At 36.1% G+C, this 12535-nt stretch overlaps 1 protein-coding gene across 11 annotated transcripts in view; it reads left to right on the top strand.

Moving 5' to 3' along the window:
- Positions 1–12535, top strand: part of CASK (calcium/calmodulin dependent serine protein kinase) — a 389604-nt gene that overhangs the window by 331684 nt on the left and 45385 nt on the right. For all 11 annotated transcript variants that reach the window (XM_049704817.1, XM_004281357.2, XM_004281355.3 and 8 more), the window contains one exon: positions 6522–6600. In XM_049704817.1, the coding sequence (XP_049560774.1) occupies positions 6522–6600 (79 nt within the window). The remainder of the gene's footprint in view (positions 1–6521; positions 6601–12535) is intronic.

The raw sequence follows: 12535 nt of genomic DNA, 5'->3' as shown, positions 1-12535 counted from the left end.
AGTCTTAACCATTGGACCACCAGGGAATACCTACATTAAACAAGTAAATATGCACTTTAGCACAGTTTGTTTAACGGGTGCAGTTATGACAGAGCTATAGCGGAGAGAAGGCTGCGTCAGAGAAGCAGGAGGAGGGGTGATGTTCAGCCAATCAGAGCAGACAGGAAAATGGAAGTGACCACAAGAAGGAGGCCCAGAAATGTCTTGTGATCGTCATATTCTAAAGCAATCCAATGACAGTTGCTTGATCTTCTGTATGGTTAACTACATAGAAACATAGACTGAGTAAAAGCGTAAAACTGCACCCCTGAGTTACATTTTTCAGAAAGCACAAAATGGCCTTGACTCTTCCCTAAAAGTCTCCTTAAAGAAGCCCTCCTGTCCTCCATCTTCTGTGATCCTAGTGAAGGTGTGTATTTCTTCTTTTAATTGGTTGCCATAAAAACAGAAATTATTTTTATGTGAAATATATTTTCAATAATATAGTTTTCTATTACATTTAATACAGCTTCATTTGCTTGCTTATTTGTCCTGTTAAAAACATTATATTACCGTGCAGGATATACCTGTATGATCTCTTTTGCTTTTTGGACCTTCTACAATGTATCCAACTATGTATGCTGGGTCCATCTCCCAAGGGTGTTATACTCCCATTACACCCTTGTTTTCCCATTTTTAATATCTCACTTATAATTATTTCTCTTGATTGGTACTCCCATAGTTGCAGGTGTTAAAGACCAAACTTAAAATAGCTTAGACAACAGGGGAGAGGCTTATGTAAACAAGGAAAAGCCAGGAGTTTACCCCAAGCTGGGGTAAGTTCAGCAGTAACTGGGCCAAATCGTTTCCCTGGAATTTGGGAACTTATGAACAGAGAAAACATGAATCAATTCCTCCCTGCAGAGAAATGTTTGAAGTAGACAAAATAATAAATATTAACTCCAGTTGGTTTGAAGTGAACTTTCCCTAGCCATGAGAGACCCTGTCTATCTCATTCACTACTGTGTCTAGCAGAGTGTCTGCCATATAACAGGTTCACAGTAATATTGGTTGAATGAATACATTAATTTATTAATTTCAAGGATGGAACCCCCATCATACTATCATTTCCCTTCTGAAATTAGATTTGACTTACACATTAATTTACAACATTTTTCCAGGAACACCTTCTCTTGGTAACCATAGATGCTGATTGAATGTACAAGTTGGAAATGATACTTGAACAATACAGTTGAATGTGGGACTAGAAACATTTGATAAACCAGTTTTTTAAATTGCTTGCCTACCACATCTAAGAACCACAAAATAGGAACCATGCAAAGTTATATTTTATAGAACTGTACAAATTCAGATAGGGTCTAGATTATAACGTCTCAAATATTTTCATGGAACTTTCTAACAGAATGTTATTTTCCAATGAAGAAGATAAGACAGAGTCCCCCTACTCCTAATCATCTCAAATTTAAGACCAGTTTTCAGCAAGGGAGCTTGTTAAAAATACAGATCTGGGCTCTATTCCACACTTCCTGAATCTAAATCCAAAGAGTGAGTTTAAAACTCAATATTGGACTTCCCTTGTGGCACAGTGGGAAGAATCTGCCTGCCACTGCAGGGGACATGGGTTCAAGCCCTGGTCTGGGAAGAGCCCACATGCCACGGAGCAACTAAGCCCATGTGCCGCAACTACTGAGCCTGTGCTCTAGAGCCTGCGAGCCACAACCACTGAGCCCGCATGCCACAACTGCTGAAGCCCGTGTGCCTAGAGCCCATGCTCCACAACAAGAGAAGCCACCTCAATGAGAAGCACGTGCACCACAACGAAGAGTAGCCCCCGCTTGCAGCAACTAGAGAAAGCCCACGTGCAGCAACAAAGATCCAATGTAGCCAAAAATAAATAAATAAAATATAAAATAAATAAATAAAGTTAATATTATTTAAAAGGTCCCCATGTGACTCTTAGAATCAACCAAGTCTAGTGCAAAAATATGTTTATGAAAGCTTCTCATATAATGGTGAATATTTGGAAAGTAAAAGTAATCTATTCCATAGAATAGTATTCTGGCATTAAGTATATAGAGCTTCCACTTCCAACCAAGGTGGAGTAACAGGAACAGATTTACCCTCTCACCTGAAACAACCAAAACAAATTTTAAACACACAAAATGAAGTAACAGTTTTCAAGACATTGGACATCAGGCAGCAAAGGACAGTGATTCCTAAGAAACAGTAAGCAAATAAGGTGAGCACTGTGATTGCCCCACCTTACTGACATGCGAGAGTTTCCAAGTCACAACACAGTGAGGGGGAACTGAGGCAGAGCAGGCAGACTCCCTGAAGAGACAGAGCTGAGGGCCTGGGAAGACCAAAGAACTAAAGTTCATAGGACAGAGTACTGAAGAGGAGAGAGCTGCACAAAGAGAGAACCCTAGAGATCTATAGAGGGTCCCCCTCAGGTATTCATCTGAATAATGATCAGCACATTTATGAAAGGAACCTACCCGGAGCCAAGGAAAGACCATCCAAAAGGATGAGAGGGAACAGTGCCCAACACTCACTGCCTGTTCCCACCAGCCAGACTAGAAAAACCAATTCAAGGGGCATTGAGTAGAGTGCTTAGGAAGGTCTTGCCTCAGTAACGAGGAATAAGTAGCCCTAGATAGAGAATTGCCCCAGACCTGCCTTAACAAATCATGAAAGCAAGACCCAAAGGATCAAACTATTTCCAAGTAACTGAACTACATCCCAGGACAAAGCTTAAGAATATTTACAAGAAAAAAATCTAGGAATTCACCGGTGGCACAGTGGTTGAGAGTCCGCCTGCCGATGCAGGGGCCACGGGTTCGTGCCCCGGTCCAGGAAGATCCCACATGCCATGGAGCAGCTGGACCCGTGAGCCATGGCCACTGAGCCTGCATGTCCAGAGCCTGTGCTCCGCAACAGGAGAGGCCACAGCAGTGAGAGGCCCACGTACTGCAAAAAAAAAAAAAAAAAAAATCTAGCATGCAATAAGATAAAATTCACAATGTCTGCAATCTAATCAAACATTGCTAAGCATGTAAAGAGGCAGGAAAATGTGACCTATAATGTGGAGAATAATCAATCAAAACGGACATGCAACTGACAAAGATATTAGAATTAGCAGAAAAATTGCACTATGGGATAAATGGCAGATTAAACATTTCAGAAGAATAGATTAGTGAACTCAAAGGACATAGCAATAGAAACTATCCAAAACAAAACACAGAAAGAAAAAGAATTTTAAGAAATGAAAAGAATATTACTGAGCTATGGGACAACTTCAAGCAGCCTAATATTTGGTTACTTGGAGTCTATGAAGGAGAAGACAGTGAAGAAGAAACAGGAAATATATTTGAAGAAATAATGACTGAAAACATTCCAAACTTGATGAAAACTATAAATCCACAGATGCAAGAATCACAATGAACCCCAAGCACAAGAAACATGAGGAAAACAATACCAAGGTACCTCATAATCAAACTGCTTAGAACCTATGATAAATAGGTCTTAAAAACAGAGATAAAAAAGAAATGTTGCATACAGGGGAACAAAGATAAGAATGCTATCAGATTTCTTATGAGAAACAGTACAATTAAGAAGAACAATGGGGGCTTCCCTGGTGGCGCAGTGGTTGAGAGTCCGCCTGCTGATGCAGGGGACGTGGATTTGTGCCCCAGTCCGGGAAGATCCCACATGCCACGGAGCAGCTGGGCCCATGAGCCATGGCCACTGAGCCTGCGCATCTGGAGCCTGTGCTCCGCAACGGGAGAGGCCATAACAGTAAGAGGCCCACATACTGCAAAAAAAAAAAAAAAGAAGAAGAAGAAGAACAATGACTTAAAGTACTGAAAGGGGAAAAAAAAAACCTCTCAGGTTAGAATTCTAAACCCAGCAAAGGTATCTATCAAAAAATAAAGGTAAAATAAAAACATTTTCAGACATATCAAAACTGAAATAATTCAGTAGACTTACAGTATATGAAATGTTAAAGGACATCCTTATCATTTAAATCTCTCTCAAAGATAAATGGAAGTCTAAACAAAAATAATAGCAATGTGTTTGGGTTTTTTGTTTGTTTGTTTGTTTTGTGGTACGCGGGCCTCTCACTGTTGTGGCCTCTCCCGCTGCAGAGCACAGGCTCCGGATACGCAGGCTCAGCGTCCATGGCTCATGGGTCCAGCCGCTCCGTGGCATCTTCCCGGACCGGGGCACGAACCCGTGGCCCCTGCATCGGCAGGCAGACTCTCAACCACTGTGCCACCAGGGAAGCCCTGTTTGGGGTTTTTTAACATTTAAAAGTAAAATGTATGACAGCACAAAGGTCAGGAGGAAGGAAGTGGAAGTATAATGTTATAAGGTTCTTATACTGTACATTACATGGTATAATATCACTTGAAGGTAGACTGATAAGTTAAAGATGTATGCTATAAACCCTAAAGCAACCACTAAAACAACAAAACAATTATAGCTAGTAAGAAAACAGGAGAGAAAAATAGTATGAAAATAAATCCAAAAGAAGGCAGGAAAAGGGGAACATAGGACAGATGGGACAAGTAGAAATCAAATAGCAAGAAGATATATTTATACCTGACTGTATCAGTAATCACATTAAATGTAAATAGTCTAAATTCCCCAAATTAAAAAGCAGAGGTTGTCAGGTTGGTGTGTGGGGAGGAAGCAAAACTGAATTATATACTGCCTGCAAGAAATGCTTTATACATGAAGACAAATCTTTTCAAAGGAAAAGGATGGAAAAAGGTATACTATGATGATGACATTAATCAAAAGGAAGCTGGAGTGACTCTATTAATATCAAAGTGTATTCTCAGACCACAATGGAATTAAATTAGAAATGAATAACAGAAAGATGTCTGGGAAAATCCCCAAGCACTTGAAAACTAAATTATCCAATTCTAAATAACCCATGGATGAAAGAAGAAATCAAAAGGGAAATTTTTAAGTATTTTGAAGTGAATGAAAATGAAACCACAACATACCAGAACTTGTGGGATACTGCTAAAGCAGTACTTAGGGAAAAATGTGTAGCACTAAACACCAATGTTAAAAAGAAGAAATAAAACAATGACCTCAGCTTCTACCTTAAGAAAGTAGAACAAAAAGAGCAAATTAAACCCAAAGTGGGTAAAAGGAAAGAAATAATAAAGATCAAAGTGGAAATCAATGAAATAGAAAATAAAAACAATAGAAAAATCAATAAAACTTTTCCTTTGACAAGATCAGATCAGTCAAGGAAAAATAAGACACTAATTACCTGTATCATTCATAAGAGAAGTGACATTACTACAGATTCTACAGATACAAAAAGAATAATAAGGAAATATGGTAAACAACTTTATGTCAATAAATTCAACAACCTAAATGAAATAGACAAATTCACTGGGAGACAGAAACTACCGAAGCTCACTTAAAAAGGAATAAACTGAATTGCCCTATACTATTTAAAAATTGAATTTAGGTTAAAAAAAAATCCCTCAAAGAAAACTCCAGGCCAAGATGGCTTTAGTGGTAAATTCTACCAAACATGTAATAAACAGTACTAATTTGTATACAAACTCTTCCCAAAACATTGAAAAGGAAGGAATTCTTCCCAACTTACTATTTTTGATGAGAAGGAGAAGGAGGAAGAGGCAGCTAGCATTACCCTGATACCCAAAACAGATATTTTGCAAGAAAAGAAAACTGCAGACCAGTAACCCTTGTGAGTATAGATGCAAAAATTCTAAACAAATGCATATCTTAGAAAAGGAAAAATACATCATGGCCAAGTGGAGACTAATCCATTAATACAGCTTTATTTATAAGAGACAAAAGCTAGAAGCAATTCAGTGGATGAATGGATAAACAAAATGGTATATCCATACAGTGGAATATTCAGCAAGAACAAAGAATGAACTATTGATACATGCAATGATGTAGTTGAATTTCACGTTGTGAGTGTAAAAAAAGCAACATAAAAGAGTTCATACTGTATGAGTTCATTTATAGAAAGTGAAAACTAATCTATAGCCAGTGAAAACATATCAATGGTTGCTTAGGGATGTTGAGGTGGGGGAGCAGGGCATGGAGGGGTGTAAGTAGATTACCAGTGGGCATGAGAAAACTTTTGGGAGTGATGGATATATTCATTATCCTGATTGTGGTGATGGTTTCACACATGTATACATATATCAAACTTGTCAAATTGTACACTTTTCATAAGCATATGTCAATTATACATCGATAAAAAAGTTTTAAATTATTAGCAACATGGAAAATAATTATAGGATTAAAAAGCATTATACAAAATGTATGTGTACTATTATTACACTAATCAAAATATCAAAATTAATATTTCTGTCGTGGCATAATAGAGTTTTCTCCTTCATTTTCCGTATTTTCTTTAATGTTTTCCTAACTTTTGTAATTAAGGTTATCTACAGCAAAATCACAAATATAAAAAGTGCCCTCTTATAGTAATTCTGTTTTTCCTTAACTTTTTACAGGGAATCACTTTAAAAATGAATGAGCTAAATCACTGTATTGTTGCAAGAATCATGCATGGGGGCATGATTCATAGGCAAGGTAAGTTCCATATATAATTCTTTCTTTCCTTCCTTAATTTTTTTCCTGTAGCCTAGTGTTTTATGATCCATATAAATGATCAGTTTCATTTATGTTTTATATAAATGATTTATTTAAGTTATCTGTCTTTGGTTTTAATCACTGTTGGCCTCCATTCACTTTTATTCATCTCCACATGCTCCAATCTGTAGATACTCAAGGGAGGGTATATTATAGTTTTGTTGCAGGAGTATCTCTGAGTCACTCTTTAGATCCTGACTTATTAGAGGCCATTGGAGATAAAGTATTATCATATCAGGCCTCAGGATATGTGGAAGACATCTGTACTGGGATACAAGATAGATAGATATTTGCAAAGTTAAATGACAGTTGAAGAATTGCTCTCTCATTCATTCAGGAATGAGATATACTATTTATAAATTAGGAAATTAGAATTTGATAAATAACAATATAAAATTTAAATGGTAAAATAAGAGATATCAAATCTGTGATTAACTTCTTAATACCTGCTACAATAAGTGCAGTCATTCTGAGAAGGGACCAAAGTAGACAAAGAATGATTTTTTTGAGAAAGTGGAACTATTGTTAACCCTCAGGTGGATGGGATTTAGACATGTAGGTTTAGGCTCCTCTTTGAAAGGACTGAGTTATATGCATTAGTATTTAGAGCCTGATCCAAAAATGATTCTCCCGTCCAAAAATTAGACTTCCTTTCTTTGAGATCGTGTTATTTTTGTACTTAACACCTCTTTCCTTAACCCTGGAGAGCAAGAGGTAACACCATAAGCCTTTTAGTGCCTTCTTGTCCTCTTTAGAGATGACTGCTCTGTCTGGCATTACTGCTGCCTTCAGAGGAATCTGTAGGTTTCATGAGTGGATAGCACTCACACAGGAGAACGTTTGGTTTTAAATTCCTGTATGAATTTTTTGTTTATTATTTTTAATAACTTGCTATAAATTCAGTAAAGTCACAACACCATTATTTCTTTAATCTCTTTTTCTTATATTACTGTACTGGCAAAAACTTGCTGTCTTTAATAGAAGTGGTATAGTGAACATCCTTGTCCTATTCTTGTTTTTAAAAGGTAGCTTTCCAATGTTTCCCCATGAAGAAGAATATTTACTATAGATTTTTAGTAGATACCTTTTATTAGGGCTGAAGAAGTTTTCTTATATTTAGTTGCTGGACATTTTAATTATGATTGGGTTTTGAATTTTATCAAATGCTTCTTCTGCATCTGCTGAGATGATTTATTTTCTTTTTACCTATTAATGTGGTGAATGACTTTTAAAGACATCCTAATGATAACCACCCCCCTTCTGGCATTTTTCAGATAAACCCAACTTAGTCATTGTGTATTACCTTTTGGTATGTACTGCTTGATTCTATGTGCTATTATTTTGTTTAAGATTTTTGTGGTTGCAATTAGGAATGAGACTGGCCTGTAGTTAATTTTCCTTCCTGTGTCTCTCTGTCTGATGTTAGTTTCAAAGTTACATTGGCCTCATAAAATGACTTGGAGAACCTCTCTTCATGAGTTCTCTGAATATTGTATAATACTGGAATGATTTGTAGCCTGTAAGTTTAGTAGAACTTGCCTATAAAACTATCAGGGGCTGATGTTTTGTGTTTGGTTTCTTTCAAGGAAGATTTTTTTTTTTTTACCACTGTTTCAATTTCTTTAACATTCATAAGGCTATTCAGCCTTTCTATATCTTGAGTGAGTTCTGGTAAATTACATTTTTCTGAAAAAATCTTAAGTTTTTAAAATTATTCTAGTAAGCGTCTTCTTAGTGTCCACTTACCTTTTTATTTTCTGCTGTCTCTGTAATTATGTACCCTTTATTCCTAATATTTATTTGTGCCTTGTCTTTTTTCTCTTGATCAACTTACCAGAGGTTTGTTCAAAAACCCACTTTGGGTTCTGTTAATTCTCTCCATTGTATATTTATTTTCTATTTTATTGTTTTATGACCTAATTTTTATTTTCTCCTTCCTTCTACTTTCTATTGGTTTTATCTAACTTTTAAAATTCAACACTTAGTTCATTTATTCCAGTCTTTCTTCATCTCTAATATATGCTTTTAAGGTTAAACTCTACCTCTCTAAGTACTGTTTTATCAGTATCCCACCAGTTATGATATGAAGCATTTTTATTGTGATTCAGTTCTAAGTATTTTTGAATTTCTAGTGTTATATTTTTCATTGACCCACAAGTTATTCAGAAATGTTTTTATGTACCACATTTAAGAGGATTTCCTGTATATCTTTTTATGTTTTACTTCTAACTTAATTGCATTGGAGTCAGAGAATGTGGTCTGTATGACACCATTTCTTTGAGGTTTGTTGAGACTTGCTTTATGGCATAGCACTTTAATCATTTTTGTAAATGGTCCATGTGTACATAAGAAGACTGTTTATTCTTTAATTGTTGCATGCAGAATTCTCTATATGATTGCTTGAGGTTAATTTTTTTGTTCAAATATTCTATATATTGACTAATTTCTTGTCTGTTTGACCTATCAGTAATTGTCGAAATATTCCAATTATCATGGTAGAGTTTTTCTATTTCTACTTATAGGTCTCTCACTTTTGGTTTTATATATTCAAAGCTGTTTTATTAGGAGCATAGAAGTGCCTGGTAACCATGTCTATCCTTAATATACTTTCTACTTAAAACCTATTTTATATTAATATAGTTATTCCAACTTAACTTTAGTATTTCCTAGCATGTCTTCTTCCCTCATTTCTAACCATTCTGTGCCTGTATGCTGTACAGTGTGTCTTACAAACATTTCCAAATTTGGGTTTTTCATTTTGTAATGCACTCTGATGATTGCTATCTTTTAATGGGCAAGGTTAGTCCATTAATATTTATTTTGATGATTTCTATCATCTTGCTTTTTTAAATATTTATTCCATATTTTAATTGATATTTTTCCTTCATTTTTGTTCCATCCCCCCACCCCCCAGTAAATTAGAATTTCAGCACTCTATTTCTAATTTTTAGGTGGTTACCTTGAAATTTTGTCATGCATATTTAACTCGACATATACTAAAGTGAAACAGTATGTTAATCCCACTCCCAAAGAATACAAAGACATTGGAACATCAAGTTAGATCCGTCTTGACTTGCATATTATTCTTGCCCAGCACTTTCATTCTGTCCTGTTTTAAATCCACAAATTTGAAATTACTCTTAAAATACATGACCATTTTTGTTTCGATTTACATAAATGTTTACAATTTTATTTGCTCATCATTCCTTTTTGCATTGCAGACCATCCTTTGGGGAGCGTTTTTCTTTCTTCCTAAACTACATCCTTTAAAGTTCCTTTAGTGATAGTCTCTTGTTGGTAAACTACCTCAGGTGGTGTTTGTCTGTAAATATTTCATTTTAGCCTCAATCTTTTTTTTTGAACATCTTTCTAGGAGTATAATTGCTTTACAATGTTGTGTTAGTTTGTGCTGTATAACAAAGTGAATCAGCTATATGTATACATATATCCCAATATCCCCTCCCTCTTGCATCTCCCTTCCACGTTCCCTATCCCACCCCTCTAGTTGGTCACAAAGCAACAAGCTGATCTCCCCATGCAGTGCGACGCAGCTGCTTCCCACTAGCTATTTTACATTTGGTACTGTATATATGTCAATGCTACTCTCTCACTTCACACCAGCTTACCCTTCCTCCTCCCCATGTCCTCAAGTCCATTCTCTACGTCTGCGTCTTTATTCCTGTCCTGCCCCTAGGTTCTTCAGAACCTTTTTTTTTTTTTTTTTTTTTTTAGATTCCATTTATATGTGTTAGCCTACGGTATTCATTTTTCTCTTTCTGACTTACTTCACTTGGTATGACAGACTCTATGTCCACCTACTTCATTACAAATAACTCAATTTCGTTTCTTTTTATGGCTGAGTAATATTCCATTGTATATATGTGCCACACCTTCTATATCCATTCATCCGTCAGTGGACACTTAGGTTGCTTCCATGTCCTGGCTATTGTAAATACAGCTGCAATGAGCATTGTGGTACATGACTCTTTTTGAATTATGGTTTTCTCGGGGTGTATGCTCAGTAGTGAGATTGCTGGGTCATATGGTAGTTCTATTTTTAGTTTTCTAAGGAACCACCATGCTGTTCTCCATAGTGGCTGTATCAATTTATATTCCCACCAACAGTGCAACAGGGTTCCCTTTTCACCACACCCTCTCCAGCATTTATTGTTTGTAGATATTTTGATGATGGCCATTCTGACTGGTGTGAGATGATATCTCATTGTAGTTTTGATTTGCATTTCTCTCATGATTAGTGATGTTGAGCAACCTTTCATGTGTTTGTTGGCAATCTGTATATCTTCTTTGGAGAAATGTCTGTTTAGGTCTTCTGCCCATTTTGGGATTGGGTTGTTTGTTTTTTTGATACTGAGCTGCATGTGCTGCCTGTAAATTTTGGAGATTAATCCTTTGTCAGTTGCTTCATTTGCAAATATTTTCTCCCATTCTGAGGGTTGTCTTTTGGTCTTGTTTATGGTTTCCTTTGCTGTGCAAAAGCTTTGAAGTTTCATTAGGTCCCATTTGTTTATTTTTGTTTTTATTTCCATTTCTCTATGATATGGGTCAAAAAGGATATTGCTGTGATTTACGTCATAGAGTGTTCTTCCTATGTTTTCCTTTAAGAGTTTTATAGTCTCTGGCTTTACATTTAGGTCTTTAATCCATTTTGAGTTTATTTTTGTGTATGGTGTTAGGAAGTGGTCTAATTTCATTCTTTTTCATGTAGCTGTCCAGTTTTCCCAGCATCACTTATTGAAGAGGCTGTCTTTTCTCCATTGTATATTCTTGCCTCCTTTATCAAAGATAAGGTGACCATATGTGTGTGGGTTTATCTCTGGGCTTTCTATCCTGTTCCATTGATCTGTATTTCTGTTTTAATGCCAGTACCATACTGTCTTGATTACTGTAGCTTTGTAGTATAGTCTGAAGTCAGGGAGCCTGATTCCTCCAGCTCCATTTTTCTTTATCAAGATTGCTTTGGCTGTCTGGGGTCTTTTGTGTTTCCATACAAATTGTGAAATTTTTTGTTCTAGTTCTGTGAAAAATGCCATTGGTAGTTTGATAGGGATGCATTGAATCTGTAGATTGCTTTCGGTAGTATAGTCATCTTCACAATGTTGATTCTTCCAATCCAGGAACATGGTATATCTCTCCATCTGTTTGTATCATCTTTAATTTCTTTCATCAGTGTATTATAGTTTTCTGCATACAGGTCTTTTGTCTCCCTAGGTACGTTTATTCCTAGGTATATTTTATTCTTTTTGTTGCCGTGGTTAATGGGAGTGTTTCCTTAATTTCTCTTTCAGATTTTTCATCATTAGTGTATAGGAATGCAAGAGATTTCTGTGCATCAATTTTGTATCCTGCAACTTTACCAAATTCATTGATTAGCTCTAGTAGTTTTCTGGTAGCATCTTTAGGATTCTCTATGTATAGTATCACGTCATCTGCAAACAGTGACAGCTTTACTTCTTTTCCTATTTGGATTCCTTTTATTTCTTTTTCTTCTCTGATTGCTGTGGCTAAAACTTCCGAAACTATGTTGAATAATAGTGGAGAGAGTGGGCATCCTTATCTTGTTCCTAATTTTGGAGGAAATGGTTTCAGTTTTTCACCATTGAGGATGATGTTGACTGTGGGTTTGTCATATATGACCTTTATTATGTTGAAGTAAGTTCCCTCTATGCCTACTTTTTGGAGAGTTTTTATCATAAATGGGTGTTGAATTTTGTCAGAAGCTTTTTCTGAATCTATTGAGCTTATCATATGGTTTTTCTCCTTCAATTTGTTAATATGGTGTATCACATTGATTGATTTGCATATATTGAAGGATCCCTGCATTCCTGGGATAAACCCCACTTGATCATGGTGTATG

Source organism: Orcinus orca, chromosome X (genome assembly GCF_937001465.1).
Source record: "Orcinus orca chromosome X, mOrcOrc1.1, whole genome shotgun sequence".
NCBI lineage: Eukaryota > Metazoa > Chordata > Mammalia > Artiodactyla > Delphinidae > Orcinus > Orcinus orca.
The sequence above is the reverse complement of the archived record's forward strand: the minus strand, read 5'-3'. Positions and strand labels throughout refer to the sequence as shown.